Raw genomic sequence first — 22,318 nt, 5'->3', positions numbered from 1 at the left:
GATAATGTTTATTCATCAAAACAGATTTGTAGAAATTTTGCTCACTAATTCTGACGGCACCCATTCACTGCAAAGCATCCATTGGTGAGCAAGTGATTTAATGCTAAATTTCTCCAAATATCTTCTTTCCACGAAGAACAAAGACATCTGCATCTTGGGTGGTCTACTCTGAGGTCGAGTACAGTTTCAGCAAACTAAAACGTTTGGGTGAATTTCTTTAAGACAGTTAAGTGCTCATTTGACAAGTATTCAATGTGTAGTAGTGTGCATTTAACATTGTTCCTTTTTTATGATTAGATGATAAAAAAGTAAAAATTCATGTAATTTATAATTAGTTAATAATAGTTGATTTGTGGACACATTTCATTCGTTCATTTCAAATAGTCCAAGTTATCACTTCTCAAGAAGTATACAGCGAACACACAATGTACTGCAGTTTTATTCAACAACTTAATTTTATTTCCATTACTTTGAAATACATTTATCTTGAACAATGTATATGCTGTGCATTTTGTTTCATTACATGAACAATTCAGTTTTCCCCCAATGTTGTCTAGTTGAGTTTATTGGTATGTAATGCAACAGATAATAATACAAATAATTACAATAATAATGAACATACAGACAGGGAAAGATCCAAGTGATATTGAGCACTTAAATTGTCTACCATCCTGAGCTACTGGTAGAGTCTGGGCAAAATATATATAAAAAAAAAAAAAACGACAAGAGATGGCCTACGCCACTACTTGTTCATGGCAGACTCGCGGTGATTCGGTCATGCTGTCATGAGGATAGATGATATAAAAATACACATAAATACTAATGGTCATAATAGTATGAATTGTAGATCATTTAGATGTAATATCTAAATTTCCCCATTGCATGGTTTGCTATTCGTGTTTTTGTGTTCCATTTTAATTGGGCGTACACTGGATTAATTGACTGCAGTTGTCAGATGTAACAGTGGGGGCAGTGTTAGACCTCCAGTGCTTCGGGACTTCACAAACTTAGGAGCGTTATTTTTTATTTTTTTGGGTTCAAGATTCTAAGATGCAAATGTAGCATGCTTTACGTCAGGTCGCCATTTTATTTCAAGCAGAATGATGAAGCAGTTGAACATGGCGGGGAGTTCTGGTACCAATGTACACTTCCCATCTTTCAGCGTTTCACATCACATGTATTACAACTGCACTGCAGGGCTGGATCATATAAAAAGAAAATCTCAAGAGCCATTCAAGTGTTGTGAAGAGTTCCAGTAGGACTTTTTATGTGGGTGAGGCGTCAGTTCTGCAGAACCGGTGGACGAAAACGGGTGTCAGATTGAGCTTCTTGAGCATATGTGGGTGTGTGTGTTGTGTCGTGACTAAGGCTGTGAATGCGAACGGTGTAGGATACTGAAGGACAGGCAGTCTGCTCATCTACAAAGGCCAGTGATTATAGGGTTAAGGGGAGGGAAGGAGATGTAGATCGGGTGAAAGAGAGGACGCATGAGAGAGAGGGAGTGAGGCAGAGACTGGGCCAGAGAGGCTGCGGGTGAAACGCTGCGCCCCCTGGAGGTCCTCAGCAGCTACAAGACTCTGCTGATGGCTTGGCTCTATCGTTCCGGTCTAGTTTAATTGGCTCAGGGAACTCGTTGTATAACTCCACTTCGGTTTCCTACAAAGTAAAAAAGGGCCACAGTTAAGTGCAAAGCATACTTCAGTTTTGATGCAAACACAGTGTATGCGTCCAGCCAAACACACTTTTCAAAGTATACTCATTTGATAGTGTACACCAACACAGGCACTCGACACGGGAACTAAAAAGATGCATCCTTGCCACTTATGTTTCTCAGAGTCTCAATTGTGAGTTATAAACAAACTTTACAGATATGAACATAGAACTGTAAGATATATATAATTCAGAGGAGAAAGTCAGAATTGAAGGATATAAACACAGAATTCTCACAATTGTGAGAAAAACTCTGTTAACGTTTCTATTTTTTATTCAAAAAAAAAAAAAAATATTGTGACAAACTCAGAGGAAAAAAAATAGAATTTTAAGATGTAAACTCAGAACTCCGAGGAAAAAAAGTCTGAATTTAAGATTTAAACAATGTGCTCGTGAGCATGTCTTACATGCTCATAACTTTTGACTAAAAAATAACGCCATACGCATTCATTAGAGAGTGGTGTTCCAGAGGATGACGTTGTCGTAGTATAATCTCCTGTACATATGATGCAGATTTCATCTTTAGCATATTATGTGCACTGTCAAGTTATTTTTTTTTTAATCGTGCATAAGATTTTTCACAATAATTTGTTTGTCCACAAGGTGGCAACACTGCTCACCATTTCTAAGTCGAAAAAGAAATCGATGTGAGGCGAAACAACAACAAACTACGGTAGTAAAAAAAAAAAAACACACTCTAATTTAATAACTTGTTTCCTCCACAAAATAAAAATAAAATTAATAAATAAACTGTAAAATGTAACTGATCTTTCCTCACAATTAACTTTTTTTTGTTTTCTTTTTTTTGCAATTGCGAGTTTGTCTCGTAATTAAGGTTTCTGTTTTGTCTCATAATTTTGAATTTATTTCTCGCAATGTTGACTTACTTAACAAAACGTAGGCTTCATCGTTCGCTAATATATTCATTGATGGTAATTGATTTAACTATGATCTGCGCAGCATTTTATATGTGCAGAGACATTTTATGTATATTAGAAAACTCATTCTAATTCATTCCCACTCTTCTTCGGTGGTAACTTAACCCAACTCCGTGCTTCCTGTAATAAGAGCTGTCAATCAAGGTACAAGGATGTCCCTGTGTGAAATTGACCAATCATAAGAGAGTCACTCCTTGGTTTCCACCCCCAAATTGTCAAAAGTCATGTAGACTTGAGGGAGCAGAAATCAGCTGAGCGAGCAGAAATCCACTGCGCGAGCAGAAGCCCGCTGCGCGCGAGCAGGATTCCACTGTACAAGCAGAGTTAACCTATGAGAGTATGCCAGGCACTCGCTCGCAGCTACATGTACACCTCTCGGTTGTTGAATTTGTGTGCGAGTACTTTTATCATGCCAGCTGAAGGTTCATTTTTGCGCGTGTGAAATAACAATGTGCTCATGAGCATGTCTTACACGCTCATAACTTTTGACAAAAAAAAAATAACGCCATAAATGCGTTTCAGAAGATTTTTATTTACCGCCCCCGGAACCACGTGGAGCACTTTTTATGATAAATGGATGGCCTTTTTTGGGCTTCAAAAAAGTTTGACCACTATTCACTGCCATTATAATACTTGAAAGAGCCAGAACATTTCTTAATATTACTCTGATTGTATTTGTCTAAAAGAAGAGAGTCATATACACCTAGGATGGTTTGAGGTTTAGTAAATCATGGGGTAATTTTCATTTTTGGATGAACTATCCTTTAAGTATACTTTGGGCTACATCACTTCGTTTCCACACCTGACGCAACAACACATAATTTCAACAAACATACCTGTTTGAGTGCATTGCGTGCGATGGTCTGGAAAGCCTGCTCTACATTGATGGCCTCCTTTGCACTGGTCTCAAAGTACGGGATGTTGTTCTTACTCTGACACCAAGCCTGTGCCCGCTTGGTTGTTACCTGAGGGTGAAAAATATGAAAGAACAAAAATGTGAAATTCATAAAGACTGCAGTTAAGGTTATAGGTACATGATTATATTTAAAATGAGAGAAAGTGAACGGTGTTTGCCCATGGGAAAGTCTGCACTATGTTACTAGGCAGTATTGCTGAGGCCCTTCAATGTACACAACAGTTTCATAGTTTGGATCAGTAAGACAACATTAAATTGATCATACGTTACAGTAAAGACATTTATAATGTTACAAGAACAATAACAACAACAACAGAATTCTATTTTTGTGGCTGCTAGATGGAAAAACATAGGTCCTCTCCAGAACAAGTTATTTGAAGTGTCATTCACTGGAAGTTCAGTTACTTAAAACCTCTCCAAGACACTTTACAAGGATATGGAGAGATTGCAGCTGGTCCTAAATTAGCTTCCTTGGCCTCTTAGAATGTGACCTGATCTTGTAATATATATACACATGCTTCTATATGTACGTGGGTAAAATGATTTTTTGTACAGATCTATTATTTATTGTTAATGTAATGTAATGTAAATTATCTGCAGTCATAAAGCCGAAAGTGCGATAAATAAAGTTATTGTCTCTCAAAAGAAAGAATCGACTCTGAAAAGCCTAAACGAGTCGTCGTTTACGAACAAACTGTAGCTTGTTCATGTCGAGAAGAGGGTGTGTACTATGCTGTGAAAGTACATTTATTTTATTTACTTCCAAATCAAGAGGCTGCAAAGAATCAGTAGTTAAAATTCATTTTCTCCACAGTAACACAGCAGAACAACCCCAGTCTTCTTGGTTCCTGTCATTTTAAAGGTGCTGTATGTAGGATTGACACCGAGTGGTTGAACTAGGTATTGCAGTCCAAATTCAAAATATTGGACAGCCTTTTTTTACCCGGTCCCTCCTCCTCAGACTTGATGCACTCACAGGTTGCCAGATTGACAAGACCAACAGGATTGAGTGCACTTTATGATGAATTAAATGAAATACGCTGTGTTTAACCAGGCTGCCGAAATACAACTGAGTAAACTGGAAGTGGGCAGGTTTCACAAACCAAAACAGAGGCCGATATTCCGGCCCAGAACGCACATTTTTCAAAAAATATTAACTGACTGTAGCATTGTTTTTCAGATAAACATGTTAACTTAGCATCTTTTTTAAATATCTGCAAACATGTTATGGTATTTTTATGCTTTAGTAGAGTCAAAAGCGTAAAAACAGCACCGTTAATGATGAGCTTCTCTAATCTCGGGGAGTTCAACGCAGGATTCAAACACTTGCTCTTGAAAGATGGATCAGGGCCCAGAATACTATCACAACAGACCGGGCCATCTGACCAATCAGAGCAGAGTAGGATCATGGAAAGGAGAGGGTTTAGAGAGACTGAATCTTAGGACTGAATCGATCGAATTGTTGGAAAATGAGGTGATATTAAATGCATATTTTGGAAAACTAAAGCATTTTTTTTGACCTCGCATGCATGTAAACCTATTGTAGTAGACTTCAAAAACAAAACAAAAAACATTAAAAATGGCATAATATGGGCGCTTTATTTTATTTTCAAAACTGTTATTAAATTCTTGATATAAACATGAAGAAAAAAGCATGTTTAAAATAAACCGGTAAAAAACTAAATAGTTTGTCATAAAATTTTATTGATATTTAAATTAAAGAAAATTACAAAAATGCTTTAATTCAAAAAAAAAAAAAGAAAAAAAAAAAAAGCTAATTTTCAAATCAAATTAAAATGATGTGGTACGACCAACATGCTAAAACCTCGATGTCATATAGAGAACCCCTGCAGCCCCTCATGACATGACTCACTGCACCCACCTGCCTATTCTCCAGATCGATTTTGTTGCCCAGCACCACAAAAGGGAAGTTCTCTGGGTCCCGTGGGCTGGCCTGGATCAGGAACTCATCCCTCCAGCTGTCCAGTGTCTTGAAGGTGTTTGGGGCAGTGACGTCGAACACCAGCACACAGCAGTCGGCACCGCGGTAGAAAGCTACTCCCAGAGACTGGAACCGCTCTTGACCTGCTGTGTCCCATATCTGAAAGAAAAAAATTTTTAAAGCTAGCTGAAGTAATGAGATAACAAGCATTCGTATGGGGAAAAGAAAAATGCTTCAGATGCTTTAATTTTTTTTATTTCAAAGCATCTCTACCTGCATTGTGACAAGTCGGTCATCAACCATCACTTCTTTTGTCAGGAAATCTGCTCCTATAGTAGCTTTGTACTGATTACTGAACTTCTTATTCACATACTGGTTCATCAGAGATGTCTTCCCAACCCTGTTTAGACAAAACAATGTTTAAATCAGTACCTGGCAGAGTAAAAGGAGAACTAACACATCTATTTGTGACTGTGCACGACTATGAGTCATGCAAAATGAACTATATGAACACTAATAATGTAGACCATAACAAAATCTGAAACTATTTGAATGATAATCTACATTCCAGCCACAAACTTTCCCATCTGGAAAGCTCGTAAGACATTCAAAGGAAATGAAAGGCTTTTTGGAGGTTTTGAATTTGGGTGGTTTAAATGCCCGGTGTGTGAAGAATCATATAAATATATTTTTATATTGTTAGTCAAACAGTGCACTGGTAGGGTGTTACTGAATGTTTTTATAGCGGTGTATTTATAGGGTATGTTCAAACATTTCGATACTCTAACATCTAAAAGTATATGACTCTATGGAACGCAGTTCATTTTGCACTCAATGGCAACTGTTCACCCTCCTGCCTTAAATTAATAGTCCAATTAATGCAGTTTGATTCATCTTTCAATTATCTAGTTTAATACATTTTTAAATACAATTTAAAAATAAGACGTCCTCTAAGCATGGCAGGTAACTAATTGTTAATTAATTAATTGTATGCATATTTTACATTTGTTTTTACTGTACTTTTGATCAAATAAATCCAGACTTAATCAGTATAAAAGACTTCTGTCAAAACCATTTGAAATATTTTACAGACCCCAAACCTTTTACATTTATAACAATAAAACTTTGTGAATGTAGATTTTTATTTTTGTCAAATAAACATCCAACGAGTGAGTAAGTCAGATGTTTGTTCTGATACAGTGAGAAATTTGCCTATTTACTTTTTTTTATTTGTACTACTATTATTTTTCTGCACCCTTTTAGGAACAAAACTTCACACAATTTCCTTTTTTTTTTTTAATGGTGCTTTATATTTAGCAGCATCACCACTTAATATCCTGCAAGAAATTATGTGTCGAGTTAAAATCGATTTGACTCTTTAATCTATGAACACGACTACTCATATCTAACAGAATGCTCTAAAATGTAAATGTAAGGGACAGTTTACCCAAAAATCTAAATTCACTGACCTAAATATTATGGAGTCAATGGCTACCGTCAACTGTTTGGTTCCAAATTCTTTAAAATATATTTGTTTGTGTATATATAAAAAAAAAAACAAAAAAAAAAAACATGCAGGTTTGGAACAACGTGATGGTGAGTAAATAATGGTGGATTCGACGTTTTTAAGTGAACAATCCCTTTAAGAACTAAATGAAAGCGGCAGAAACCTCGACTTTATTACAGGACACTGTGCTGAATGTGGAAACTCACCCGGAGTCTCCAAGGATGATCACCTTCAGAAGAACTTTCTTCCTTGAGGTCATAGTGTCACCGCTGCGGAGGAGAAAGCACAGAGTAGGAAGATTTCAATCATAATTTCAATAACACAAATCATATGAATAAAAAAGGAAGTGAAACCAAAACTGGTTGTACTCAAACAGGCGTATATTCAGGACAGGAGCCTTGTAGTATGTAGTAAGCTAACTGCTATAGCTACAACCACAATCACTCTTTTGATTGTGTTTTCCCACTCCAAGTGTGCTAGAAAGACCTTTTTTGTTTCAATGACAGAACCCATGATCCTGCTTGCACTCTCAAATTGGTCATGTGCACTCTTACTACCAAAGTCACGAGAAACGCACTCTCACAGACTACATGTACTGTTGCCTGCCTACCGTTAAACACACAGACTTCCCTTTTTAAGAGCAGGGCTTGAACGTGCTGTTTACTAAACGCTCCTCCATCTTTCAATCAATACTGATCCATCTGCTGAGGTACTGCCGTTTATCCAGACAATAAAAGTGAGGGCATGGATCACTGCTAAACACTTTAGGAAGTACATCACCATGACCAAAAAACTAGCTGCCATTAGCAGAGGGTCTTAGGTCACATGGTGCATTGTTGTAGAAATACACAACATTTGAATGGCAGAGCATGGAGCGATCATAAATTATGGTGGCAACTTTATTTACATACTTAATTACAGTATTTTCCGGACTATAAGTCACACTTTTTTTCATAGTTTGGCTGGTCCTGCGACTTATAGTCAGGTGCGACTTATCAAAATCAATTTGACATGAACCGAGAGAAATTAACCAAGAGAAAACATTACCATCTTCAGCCGCGAGAGGGCGCTCTATGCTGCTCAGTGCCTCTCGCGGTTGTAGACGGTAATGTTTTCTCTTGTTTCTTGCTTCTAAATAAATGCGACTTATAGTCCAGTGCAATTTATATATGCATTTTTCCTCGTCGTGACGTATTTTTGGACTGATGCGACTTATACTTAGGTGCAACTTATAGTCCGAAAAATACGGTAATTAAAGTAATCGATTTCCTTGTTATGGGTGATAACTACTAAATGGACAATATTAAAAATCAATACTATTTTGTCTTAACAAATTAAATACTAAAGGCTAAAAATCACTTAATAAATAATTATTAAATGCTACAACTGAATCTAGGCATCACAATATTACAATGTACAGTACGAAAAATGGATATTCGTTTTCAGATTATATTTTAATGATTAAATTCTAACCATTAAAAAAAAAAAAAACACTTAGTGTTTGATGATGGCAGTGTAATCAAAATTAAAAACTAAATGACCAATGGTAGCTGATATTAATACATAAAACAAAAAAAGACTATCACTACTAAAATATATAATTATATTCAACAAGGGTTGGGTGAACTGAGATATATTACAAAATGGTATGACATCAGTTGAAACCATGGCACAGTTTGATAAGGTTGGATGTTTCTTTTCAGCCTTTATCTCAAAAATGTTCATCTTATCGGCTTATATGGTTTATTTGACTTTCTTGATCTAAATCAGTCTCCAGACTTATACAAAAGCAAACAATAGTTTCAAACTGGCGACAGAACACGGATGCAAACATTCAGATGGAAAGAATACCTCAGTAAGATATTATGTGCAGACAATGTAAACCTGCCTATCTAACTGCAATATCAGGAGTCTTACTGAGGGGATATAGTGTGCGGTTTCAGAAATCAGCTTTAACATTCAGCTCTTTCTAAACCACTGACATGGTATGATCATAGATTCAAGTGGGTTATAATCAGGCAATTTGAAACTTAGAGACTTATCAGTACCCTTTAACTGCTTGTTTTCATATTATGTAACAGCTGAGCTGAAATCAGGCAGATAAAATCAAATGTGGAGTGGATTATGTAATTAGTCCTTCATTTTGCAGTGACAACAGCATCCAGCTGCAGGGTTGGGCTGTCTTGGGCATGTCCACAAATGTCTATTAGGATAGATTTTGAAAACTCAGAACATGTTTTTAGAATGTCATTATGAATCAAGGCTTTCCATGTCATGTCAGTTGAACAATCAGTAAGTTGTTAAACAACAGAACAATCCACTGAACACACTGTACTTATATTTCTAACAGCCTCATTTTCATTACTGTCAAAATTTGAATATAAACATACAGATCAAAAGCCAACAGATATTACTTATTACTCGTCTGATCCGACATTAACAATAAATGTACCGTAGTAGCAAATACTAAAAAGTTAAGGTGAAAACCCCTCATCACGGTCGAGAAGAATCCACAAGTAGCCTGAAGAGCTCCTCCACACAAACATCATAACTTAAAGTCACCTACATGGAACACTTGCTGTCTCTTAAAAGACATTGTGGTATATCACATCGTAAATCTGTAATACTACACAACCATTAAGAAGAAAAGCAATCGCCAATAAACTAAAGAAAGATATGAAAACACTTGAAAATAACCAAGATATTGAAAAATTGCTCATGTCTTTTCTCTGATCGTTTAGTGTTTCAACTCTAGGGTTGAAATGAAGTAATCTCACATGAAGCTTGGCCAGCCCATATAACACATAAAATCACTATAAAGTATTTAAGCTTCTTTAGGGTTCATCTTCATGAAAGTAAAACATAACAGTCTACCAGCACCTAGACTGCCTTTCTGAGCATCAAAGGCATGTGCACCATTCTAATTCACAACCTACTGTTTTTAGAAACATTCAATGTGACAAAAATGTATTATGCAAGATGAAATGTTTTAAATCACAACTTTTCACACATGCAAAATCTGAGTGGGAAAATCTTCCGGCCTCATTTGAAATTCCTGGATTCCTATAGAAAATGTAAAAGTTGTTATAGTAAATGTGGCTGCAGCTTTATATTGTACTGTAAATACATTGTTAGCCATTCTATTGTACATCCGTCAGGTCAGCATGACCCTATTATTCCTATGATGTATTAACAACAACTGCAAAACTGAATTAACCAAAAAACTACTTTAGAGCATTTACAGTGTGGTTTGGTTACATTTAGCATTGTTTGGCTATTATTCACTGGTGATATCCAGTCATTTGAATGAGAATGCATGCAACTATGATTGCAAACTGTGTGCAAATTTGCCATAATGACCAACTGAAGCTTCTTGGTTGGAAAGTGACTTCTGTTTAAGCTGTGCTTCATAAGGCACTGGTGTACTAAGTTATATTCATGGAGAAAATGTTTGCACAGATTAGATACTAGTTTGTACTGCATATAAATAGTATGAGGAGTATACTATTCTGAACTGTCTAGATAGGCAGCTCGGTAGATTTTGAGACACAGCCCACGACTGGCAACAGTTTTACGACTCCATATTTAATCTGGAACCCATGACACTCGATAAAGTCGGATCACATGGTAGAGCACTTTCCTTTAGCATGCACGAGAACAGCAGAATGCTATCCATTTCAACAAATAATCAAGTCTTGTTTCTTATATACTGACACTGAACGCGTCTGGTTTTAGTTTAATGAGGCCTTAGCCTAATAGTAGCTGGTTCTTTATTTAAAATGGCTAGTTTCGCAATACTCAACAGCTGTTTCAGTGTGTGGTAAACATAAGCAGAAAGTGAATGTATTTGATGCTTTTGCTGGTTGTGCAATCACCTGATTTCATATAAAAGCAAGACAGCGCTGTAAAGTCCACATCTGATCGATTGTTATTATGTTAGTGACACTGAATAAAATGTCTCCTTAAGTATATTAGCTAAAGACAACGATTTGAGAAGTGAGGCGTTTTAAATAAACTGTAACTGTAAAAGGACACAATCCAACGCGACTGTCAGGAGAACTGGAAACAGCAGATTATTCAGGGCCTGAAAACCGACAGATCAACATCACAGCGTGTGAAAATGACTGATTTTAACCAGAAAGAAAGCTCATACACAGAGAGAAATCATGATTGAATCACCTCCGTGTCCTATAACTGCATACAAAATGAGCTCGTTTGCTAACGTCAGTTAGCTTTCATGTTAATCACACCATCTTTTTATAACGAATCCACGAGCAGTCTCTGAATTGAACATGTGCAAGCATACATATTGATTTTTATAACTCACCTGGTTTATAAAGCAGGAGATATAGCGGGTATCAGTCTGTATTAGTGCTGTGGTGTAGCCTTTGAGCTAAACTGCTACCGTGCCCTTACACACAAGCCTGATGTTTATGAAGAAAACAAACAATAACTTCAGCTCCTGTGACTGACGAAGCACTGTATCATTTAGGCTAGTGTATGAGTGAACTAATCCGGAATCGGAGATACCGATACGGGTGCTGTAGCCGTTATTGCCCCCCTGTTTAATGACGGGTCTTTTTTCTTATTCTGTTTCGGGATCTGCTTTAACTTCCTCCAAAACAACCCTGTGATAGCAAGGATGTCATCACGCAGGTGACGTCATCGCGCAGAAGACGCCCCAAAAGCAATTTCATTTGTTTCCCAGTCTGTTTTTATTTATTTATTTATTTATTTATTTATTTCTTTATTTATTTATTTATTTATGTATCTATCTATCTGTCTAGACCTTACGGTCTATGGTCTAGACATATACTTTTTCAATGACCTTAAACTACAACTACAAAACTACTAAATATGACTACAAAAATATGAAAGACAATTTCCACCACATAACAATAATAATAATAATAATAATAATAATAATAATAATAATAATAATAATAATAATAATAATAATAATAATAAAATTATGCTTTGGTAAATCACAAATATGACGTAAAAACATAATTATTACATACAATTTTTTTTTTTCAGTCACAACTGCTTTTTATGTCATACTTATAACGTATGCCATTTGTTGCTAAAATGGGCTTCTCTAATAAAATGAAATTATTTTTAAATTAATAAAAATCACTGTTTGGCCCCCCCAAAATAATAATAATAATTAATTTTAAATTTATAAAATTTAAAGTAGGCAACATGCAAAATGTGAAAATTTGCCCTACCAGATATTATGTAGATATAATGTTAATATGTGTATTTATTTATTTCACATTTATTATGTGTAGCGCTATCCCCATTCAATGTACACAAATAAGCTAAAATATTTTGAATATGTTAGTTTATTTAATAAAATATTAAATGTTATATAAATATTACTTATTTAATACTTATGTAATATTACTTATTAATATTACTTATTTAATAAAATATTTAAAATATTTTACATTTTAAATGTAATTTTAATTTAATAAAAAATTTTAATTACATTTTGGTAAAATGTTTTTGTTTAGTGTAAAAATATATACTGTGAACTGAATACTACTACTACTATTACTACTACTACTAATACTAATTACGAATTGAAACACAAAATGCAAATAGTTAAAACCTATTGTACTGTATAAAACCTTTGATTGTTTAATGTTATATATTTTCTTCCCCCTGCTGGACCTATTATGACGCCATACTAGATTTTATTTTGAGCATGTAATGCTAAATCCAATCAAATCATTTTAAATACAACATAATCCAATTCCTAGAACAGTGAGATAAAATTTTCTAAAAGCAACCAAAATTAGCCTTTAAATGAATAAATGATGCAAGATAAGAAAATGTTTCATTTAGAAAATAGTAAAATCAAACACCTAACGTCCCTCTGCTGCTGATGTCATCACGTGACGTCAGTTGGAGCACACGCCTCAAACATGGCGGCGCCCGTGAGGAGCTTGCGATAGTTGTTGCATAGAGTGTCAAAGATCACTCACCTGCTTAATGCCGCAGTCCTCACGTACAGTATGGACAGACGAGAGTTCACAGCCTCCCTTGTGGTAATACGCATTTTATGTCTATTGCACGTGCTAAAAACAGAAGCGTAGGCATCTTTCCTCATGACATTACTCTGCTCTTGAAATAAATAGAGTGAAATGTAATAGAGTAACAATGCCTTCATGCTTATGTGTTTATTAATGTTCACTTTATCTGAAGGCTTTCTTGTTTCACTCATCTCAGACTGGTCCCAGAATGATTCTGATAATTAAAGTAATAAAGAAACTGAACGTCATTATAAAAATATTAAAAACGGTCTGCTTTAATCAGTTAACAAACCACACACACATCTAGCTTATTAATAATTTTATTATTATTTAATTACATTTATTTTTATTTACTTTGTTTGTTTTTGTTACCAAACCTGCTTTAGTTTATATATATATATATATATATATATATATATATATATATATATATATATATATATATATACAGAGAGAGAGAGAGAGAGAGAGAGAGAGAGAGAGAGAGAGAGACTGTTCTTTTCTCTTGTTTGCACATGAATATGTACAGTATTGCATATTGGTAGTCAGAAATGCTCTGAAATGAAAATGAAATGCTCTGAGTGAAAAATGGGGTTAATCATAATGAATAATGAATTAGATAATAATTGGTTTTCTGTATCTCCACTTTAGGTAACCGTATTAAGCAGAACAACAAACATGACTATTTGTCATTTGTGTTAATTGTAGAATTATGTACTAAAATGATATATAGTGCAGTGTCAGTGATTAATTGCATTGGACCAGAATTTTTAAAGGACCTTATTGTACTGTAACGATATATATATATATATATATATATATATATATATATATATATATATATATATATATATGATGTATTAAAACAGTATCATTGCTCTCTGGCCCTAAGGCAGGCGGCTGTGCGGGAATGTGTGTAGATCTCACTCTCTTCCCTCTGGACACCATAAAGACTAGGTTACAGAGCCAGCAGGGCTTTTACAAGGCAGGAGGGTTTCGAGGGATCTATGCAGGGGTCCCGTCAGCGGCTATAGGCTCCTTTCCCAATGGTAAGTTTAGACACCTTATTAATAAACATGAATAATGGCTGTATACTTTAAAGTCTTTAGAAGATTAATATAACTGCATGCTGCAAAGATTTCTTATTATGATAAATAGCATATTTAAATCAGAATTGCTGGAATCACTAGCTCTCAGAATACACCCACAAATTAAATACATTACACATTTATTAGAAAATGGATGCAGTTTAAGTAGTTTGCCTCCAAAACCAAGTGTTTCTTCTTGATTCCAGCTGCAGTATTTTTCGTCACCTATGAAAGCACAAAGTCATTCTTTACCGGCTACAGTGCTACAAACTTGGCCCCCATCACTCACATGCTGGCCGCTTCACTTGGAGAAATCGTAGGTTTCCTGTTATTCTTCTACTTCTGTGTTGTCCTTGTATTTATCATAATTTATTTACCAAATGATAAGTATGTCTGTTTCAGAGACAAATATGGAGAAAGCGTAGAATGGTGCTTTACTTGGGTATTTTTTGCTCTGGGTTGGAGACCCTGTATGTTCCCTCCAGCTGGCCAAACAGGAACTGTTTGTTGTCTATTGATAGCTGATTTTATAGGGAGGAGTCTTGCATTTTTTTCAAGGGAGATTTAGGTTTTGGAGCTGTAAGAAACACCTTCATTTCCTCTGTCAGTGAAACAGTATGCACAAAGCAGTGCAGTCCAGCTCACATCATAAAAACAATCCAACACAGTAGCAAAAACTTTGCAGTTTAATTTGTCCTTGGTGGATACTCCACCTTAAAAATGTAGTGCAATTTAATACAAGTTTGAAACCATTTATTGATGTAAAGACATTTATTTGTTGTGTCTCATGGCAGCCCACTTCTCTCCCTCTATTTGTTAGATCCATTTTGCTTTATTCTTTCAAGTCAGTAGTGTTTAAAACTGGTCTCATCGCTCAAAAAAACATGAGACTAACACACAGGTGCATCTCAGTAAATAAGAATGTTGTGGAAAAGTTCATTTATTTCATTTATTCAACTCGAATTGTGAATCTTGTGTATTAAATCAGTTCAGTGCAAACAGACTGAAGTAGTTTAAGTCTTTGGTCCTTTTAAATGTGATGATTTTGGCTCACATCTCAACAAATTAGAATATGGTGACATGACATCAGCTAATCAACACAAAACACCTGCAATGGTTTCCCGAGCCTTAAAAATGGTCTCTCAGTTTGGTTCAGTAGGCTACACAATCATGGGGAAGACTTCTGATCTGACAGTTGTCCAGAAGATAATCATTGACACCCTTCATAAGGAGGGTAAGCCACAAACATTCATTGCCAAAGAAGCTGGCTGTTCACAGAGTGCTGTATCCAAGCATGTTAACAGAAAGTTGATTGGAAGGAAAAAGTGTGGAAGAAAAAGATGCACAACCAACCGAGAGAACAGCTGCCTTATGAGGACTGTCAAGCAAAATCTATTCAAGAATTTGAGTGAACTTCACAAGGAATGGACTGAGGCTGGGGTCAATGCATACAGACATGTCAAGGAATTTGGCTACATATGTCATATTCCTCTTGTTTAGCCAATCCTGAATCACAGACAACGTCAGAGGCATCTTACCTGGGCTAAGGAGAAGAAGAACTGGACTGTTGCCCAGTGGTCTAAAGTCCTCTTTTCAAATGAGAGCAAGTTTTGTATTGCATTTGAAGCCAAGGTCCTAGAGTCTGGAGGAAGGGTGGAAAAACTTATAGCCCAAGGTGTTTAGTTTCCACAGTCTGTGATGATTTGTGGTACAATGTCATCTGCTGGTGTTGGTCCATTGTTTTTTTGAAAACCAAAGTCACTGCACCCGTTTACCAAGAAATTTTGGAGCACTTCATGCTTCCTTCTGCTGACCAGCTTTTTGAAGATGCTGATTACATTTTTCAGCAGGATTTGGCACCTGCCCACACTGCCAAAAGCACCAAAAGTTGGTTAAATGACCATGGTAATAAAAGACCAAAAACTGTAGATGAGCTGAAGGCCACTGCCAAAGAAACCTGGGCTTCCAGGTGGGTTTTTGTTAAATGTGAGTGTAATAATAAAACTTCCTAATCATCGGGAAGAAGGAGGCGGGAACCGGCGGACATTCAAATCAAACTTTAATTACAAAATAAACACAAAACAGCGCACCAGCCCCTCTCGGACGACTGATGCGCACAAATAAAAACCTAGACACAACATAAAGCCCAGGCCTGGTCCTCTCCCGTCCTTCACTGTCGTCACTCCAGTTTTATATCCTTCCATCTCCTCCGTGGGACTCGAGACCGGTGAGTGTCGCTCATCTCCAATCACTCCACCAGCCTGGCTCCTCGTTCCCACGGCCCTCAGTCACTCGTCAGCCACTCGTCACAGTGAGCCAAAATCATCACAATTAAAGGAACCAAAGACTTAGACTACTTTAGTCTGCGACGGGTGCATTGAATTTAATTAATACACGAGTTTCACAATTTAAGTTGAATTACTGAAATAAATTAACTTTTCCACAAAATTCTAATTGATTGAGATGCACCTTTAAGAGGGTTATTTATTTATTTAAAACAAGTGAGAGTGCACAACGACTGGCATGAAATGTAAGTGTGCACTTCCATTGGTATGTCTCTCTTTTTTTTTTTTTTTTTTTCAAAAGATCATGTGACACAAAAAAACTGAAAATTCAGCTTTGCCAATTTTGTTTTTGATCAATAAATAAATAAATAAAAACCTTACCAGCCTGTAATTCTTATCCTCTAGTTTGTCGTATTCGTTAGCTTGGTCAGTGTCTTTGTGGGTTTTGGTTTATTTGATGTTGTAGACTATAAAGACCTTTTGATATAATTGAAATAATTAGTTTGAAGTGTTATGGTAATATAATTTGGTCGACAGACCTGGAAGTACTTTATAGCTCTGTGTGTACTGGAAAATAATTGCACACTTTAGAATCTTCATCAACCAATCAGAATGCATTCAACAGTCTTGTGGTATAATATTGTGTAATAACAGCAATGGTGATTTCTGTCTTTCTCAGTATCATTGTATATGTGTGTGTGCTATAAAGAGTGCACTGGCTGATGGTGTCTATCAGAGCCAGAGTAGGCTGTTATCTAGCCATTATATCAGATTTATCTTCATTCCCATTTGCTCAACACACTCTCCGAACGCTCATTTGTCAAGCTGAAGGAGCACTTATCCTACATTTATAAACCTTGTCTCTCCTAATGGCTTTGGGGTGAAAACAGCTTGTATCATGACTAGAAGACGTGACTGGCTCCCTGCTAAGTTTGGCACAGCAAAAAATTGCATTGCCCATCAGAATACGATTGCCTATGATTTACTGCACAAATCAAGCCTGAGTGTTGTACTGTGGGATAACCTTTTCCCACCCCCTCTTCTTGTTCTCACTTTGACATGTATGGAAAAAAATAGGCAATTGAAGTGTTGGGTTAAAAATGTTATCTCTGCACATGAATTGGTATTATTGAAGGACGAGATGGGGACGTGTCATGCAGATTTTGGTCAGTGCAGATAGGTTTTTGGAAGGCAGCGCTCCATAATGACCCAAGGGGTCTCTGTTGTTGTATTTTCAAGCATCTGTAGGATGATCTGTGGAAGATGTCCCAGATGTCTGTTGTAATTCCAGCTTCCTGAGACTGAGCTGGGAGGCGTGCATTCCAAGTTCACGGACCGTTCGGAATGTTCCAGCTTTGTCTATTGATGTCTGGACTGGAGTCACAGCCGTGAGAGTGACCTTACCATGTACAAGTTTATTTTAAGGTGTAATTTAATTTATTTAAAGGTTTATTTTATGCTTATAGAAATGTGTTTTGTTGGGAAGCAGCTTCAGGTTTGTGGGTAAAATTGCAAAAATGTTATGTTATAAATATATATTTTTTAACTTTTAAACTCAAGGTAGCAAGTAACAATTTTTTTTTCTTGTAAAACATTAAGAGCTCACCAAAGCTACATTTATTCATACAGCAAATCACTAATACTGTGAAATAGTACTTCAATTTAAATATCTGTTACCTATTTGAATATATTTAAAAATAATATATATAATAATTAGTTACTGTTATGGCAAAGCTGAATTTTCAGCAGCAATTGCTCCAGTCTTCAGTGTCACATGATCCTTCAGAAATAATTCTGATGTGCAGATTTGGTGCTCAAAAAAACATTTCTTATGTTTCTTCACTTTCAATATAGAAAAACGTTCCATATAGCTTAATATTTTGAGGAAACTATATATATATATATATATATATATATATATATATATATATATATATATATATATATAATATACATTTCAGATTACAAAGTTCAAAAGAACAGCATAAAACAAATATTTTTTGCAATTGTGAATAAATTAATTAATAATCCTGACCTTAAACTTTTGATTCATAGCATAACACTTCTTTAAATACTTAATTTAAAATGTATATAATTTATATCATTATAAAAGTTTTCAAATTAATAATTAATGTTTTACAGTATACATTCTAAAGTACATTTCTTTTCTTTTTGACCTCATTTATAATAAATGTACATCTACTCTTACTTACACTTTTGAAGCACATAAGGTATGATATAACATAACCAGCATGGCTATAAATAGCATGTAGATCTTGTGTTTTCATTCAGCAGCATTTAATGATATAATCGTGCATAGATAAGTAATGTACCTATTATGTATTATAATGTCATATACATTTTACTAAAATATATGACTTTACAATGTATAATATTATATCACAACTGCTTTACATTCACGTATAGAAACAATTGATTATATGTATTATGAATTCATTATGGATATTTATAGTGATTTTTATTCAGCTTAGAATAATATGGGATGAAATTAGACTCAAAACGATTAATAGATGCACGCAAAAATATCAATGTACTACATCAATTTTATATATGTATCTTATGAACCACAAAAAAAAAGCCTTTTAATTTGATTCGGGATTACATGAGTGTGCAGCGATTTGTACAAATGCAGACATGTTTGCAAATAAAAATGTTCTGTTCTATAACATAAATTGCTCATGCAAAAAGGAATCCATGCATATGTGGATCGGGTGACACGCGTGCTTTCTACTTCGAGTCGATCTTGTTCGGTTCATTTGGGTTTTGAGACTTCATTTTCATAGTTTTCAGCATTTCACGTCCCCCACACACACAACTATACTAACGAACAAAGCCTAGTGCAATTCATTAATGTGTACACGATTAGAAAAATTAGCGAATGTGCGTCACTACACTGAAACAAATGCTTTTCAACCGGTGTCTGCAGAGTTAAGAATTACATTAATGTGCAGCTTTTTGTTCAAATAGACACATATACAAATGTTATAGTTTGTGGTTTTTGGATCAGGCGACACGTGTGCATTCATCCGCATCTCTTCTGAGTCGACTCTATTTGATTAATTTGAATTTTGAGACTTTCGTTCCACCCTTTAAGCTTTGCCCCATGCACACACACACACACACACACACACACACGCTTTGACTTCCATTTTTTTTTTTTTATGTCCTCAGCCTAGTTTTCCTCCTCACTGCTCTCTGTAAATTACCCAGAAATACACATAGTGCCGGTAATTGATCTGATATCATCTCTCGCCAGTCCTCCATCAACTCCCCTGCGAAGTGAGACAAAATTGCTGCGGCGCGCGCTCACGCACACCAATTTAATTACTGCAAGAATTACTTGTCATATCCACTTCCCTCTCTATTTAGTGCCGTAAATTTGATCCTTTTGAGAATTACACGAGGAGACGTGATGTTTAGTGTTTCATAAATGTTAACCCAGCAAAAGAGAATGTAATGAGTTTAGTAAAATGGGCCCCTCTCAGTTTTGTGTAATACACCGATGGTCGGTAGTTCCCACGTTTCACCACTGGTTGGTAGTCTTGCTACATGGTTTTGGCTTAAAAATGAAAACTTTTCTCAGTGGAAATAACAATTACAGATTCCCTCTGCTGGATCTTCCACATTTGTGTCGCGCCGTTCTGCAAAATCCTGCTTGCTTTTTTGTAAGCCAAGTGGCCATTATTTCAGCAACAGCAGTGTGCAAGAAGATGCCCTGCCACCTGCCAGAGTCACACAGAGGGCAAACTAGCGTAGCTTGTTCACACACACTGCCTGTAGGCTGTCAGCTGGGCTCACATCAGACCCGACCTCTCTCTCTCTCGCTCTGTCATTCAGAAGAGATTACTTCTAGCAACACAGATCCAGTGTGAGCCTGGGGGTCTGGTGGGGGGCCGGTAAACTCCCTGTGGTTGCGGAGATTGCTTTCCATCCTCGGTTCACCCCGGTATTTCCGACCCCAGCGCGGAGTCAGAAGTAATGCACCACAAGTGTAGTTTTAGAAAGGGGATGTGGCTGTGGAGACAAAACATGAGAATGCGTCTGCATATCAGCTGTTGTTTGTGTGTGTGTGTGTGTGTGTGTTTGCATGTGAGAATGAGTGTTTCTGTGACTTATTGTATAATGGGGTTTTATTAATTCCATTTACATGAACATTAAATAAAGACCTCGTTGATGTACAATTAAATGATTTTGTGTTGTATAGTAATACAGTAGTCTCATCTACCAGACATTTTTTTTTTCTTGAGATGTTTTTTTTTTTATATTTAATACTTGTGTGTGTGTGTGTGTGTGTGTATGTATGTATATATATATATATATATGTGTATATATATATACACATACATACACACACACACACACACACACACAAAAGTATTAAATATAGCAAAAAAAAAAAAATATTATTATTATTATTATTTATTTTTTATTTCTTTTGGCATTTTTTTGTTATTGATTTTAAGAAACATTTATATACACACGTTTTCATGTATCATGTATCTATCTATGTATATATCGATCGATCGTTTGATCGATCGATCGATATTTATTTACTATATCTATTGATTGATACTAGAAATATCCTAAATACATCGAAATACAATTTAATTATGTTCCACAGTATGTATGTACATCTGCAAATATAAGCTGTAAATGTGTTTACTTTATTTCCTATTTTTGCAGTGTACCTGAGTGTTTGTCTTTGTTTGACAGATTGATGAGTGCTCTCTTCCTCTTACACAGGTGGCCTGTCTGATCCGTGTGCCGACTGAAGTAGTAAAGCAGAGGACACAGGCCAGTCCCTCTCTCAGTACCTACCGAGTGCTGCTGAACACACTACAAGAAGAGGTATGCGTATTCAGGATCCGGATCCTTCAGCTTGACTTACAGTGATCAGTACGCTCGAGCTGTCGTGTCACTGACAAATGCACTGGTGAACTGACTGAGAAATAAGTCTTTTTGTAAAGCAACCAGTTATGATAATGCCACATCTTTTGTCTGTGCAGAGATGACATCTCGTTTTGATTTCTCGTTGCAGGGTTTCAGAGGCTTGTACAGAGGTTATGGCAGTACAGTACTTAGAGAGGTAGGCTGGCTTTCCTCTTAACACATCAAGTACTGCTCCTCCGTTATTTCATATGCAAATGCTTTGATTTGAGTTCCTCTGACATTCAGGGGTGAGAGCAACATTACACATGTGCAGAACGAATGGAACATGACAGTGAGTAAATGATGACAGAATTGTCGTTTTTGGGTTCCTTTAAAGGGGGGGGGGGGGGGTGAAATGCTCGTTTTCACTCAATATCCTGTTAATCTTGAGTACCTATAGAGTAGTACTGCATCCTTCATAACTCCAAAAAGTCTTTAGTTTTATTATATTCATAAGAGAAAGATTCCGATTTTTCCCGGAAAAACACGATCGACTGGAGGCGTGACGTGTGGGCGGAGCTAAAGAATCACGAGCGCCAGTAGGCTTTTGTGTTGAGAGCGTTTGGAAGCTGTGACACCGTGAGGATGCACTAACAAGGAGGCAGAGACATTTGAAGCAGTTTTACTCACCGCCTGTGGTTCCAACACACGATCGTGACCCTTTTTCGTTGGGATTGCATCATCCTTAAGAAATAAACGATACGCAAATCCGTCGTCAAACTGGGCCTTGTTTGTAAAACAAGCATCTTCGAAATGCAGGGGAACAAACACAAACACTTGCACAACTCCGTTGATGCTCTGTAAAAATAAACTCCATCCACTGGTCCCTTAATGCTGTTTCTGTTTTGGTAATCTGTGCAGGGTTGTCTTGCCCTGGCAACCAAAAACACACTTCTTTTGTGAGATTTCGCGACGCTCTCGCTCTGATCAGTGAAGTCTGTTGT

The 22,318-nt window shown here is 36.2% G+C and overlaps 2 protein-coding genes across 2 annotated transcripts in view; one reads left to right on the top strand and one right to left on the bottom strand.

The window, feature by feature from the left end:
• Positions 1-421: 421 nt before the first annotated feature.
• Positions 422-11,649, bottom strand: LOC128022436 (ras-related protein rab7). The gene is made up of 6 exons (XM_052610025.1): positions 11,341-11,649; positions 7,220-7,282; positions 5,780-5,906; positions 5,447-5,665; positions 3,485-3,613; positions 422-1,656 (listed from the first exon to the last, which is right to left on the bottom strand). Exons 2-6 carry the CDS (start codon positions 7,270-7,272, stop codon positions 1,561-1,563), a joined length of 624 nt encoding a protein of 207 aa, XP_052465985.1. The 5' UTR covers positions 7,273-7,282; positions 11,341-11,649; the 3' UTR covers positions 422-1,560.
• A 1,254-nt stretch (positions 11,650-12,903) lies between these two features.
• The window catches only part of LOC128022435 (S-adenosylmethionine mitochondrial carrier protein-like), a 41,407-nt gene continuing 31,992 nt past the window's right edge, over positions 12,904-22,318 (top strand). The window contains exons 1-5 of the mRNA XM_052610024.1: positions 12,904-13,066; positions 13,944-14,100; positions 14,346-14,455; positions 21,189-21,293; positions 21,484-21,531. Coding sequence (XP_052465984.1) covers positions 13,034-13,066; positions 13,944-14,100; positions 14,346-14,455; positions 21,189-21,293; positions 21,484-21,531 — 453 coding nt within the window. The 5' untranslated portion in view covers positions 12,904-13,033. The remainder of the gene's footprint in view (positions 13,067-13,943; positions 14,101-14,345; positions 14,456-21,188; positions 21,294-21,483; positions 21,532-22,318) is intronic.

The sequence above is a fragment of the Carassius gibelio genome, chromosome A11, assembly GCF_023724105.1.
Source record: "Carassius gibelio isolate Cgi1373 ecotype wild population from Czech Republic chromosome A11, carGib1.2-hapl.c, whole genome shotgun sequence".
Taxonomy (NCBI): Eukaryota; Metazoa; Chordata; class Actinopteri; order Cypriniformes; family Cyprinidae; genus Carassius; species Carassius gibelio.
Note: the sequence above shows the minus strand (reverse complement) of the source record. Positions and strands in the feature narration are given on the sequence as shown.

Coding starts and splice junctions, on each gene's coding strand:
- LOC128022436 (XM_052610025.1), bottom strand. CDS start 7,272: ATGACCTCAAGGAAGAAAGTTCTTCTGAAGGTGATCATCCTTGGAGAC. Junction 5,666..5,779: donor ACCGACTTGTCACAATGCAG/GTAGAGATGCTT, acceptor TTTTTCTTTCAG/ATATGGGACACAGCAGGTCA. Junction 3,614..5,446: donor TCGATCTGGAGAATAGGCAG/GTGGGTGCAGTG, acceptor TTTCACCCTCAG/GTAACAACCAAGCGGGCACA.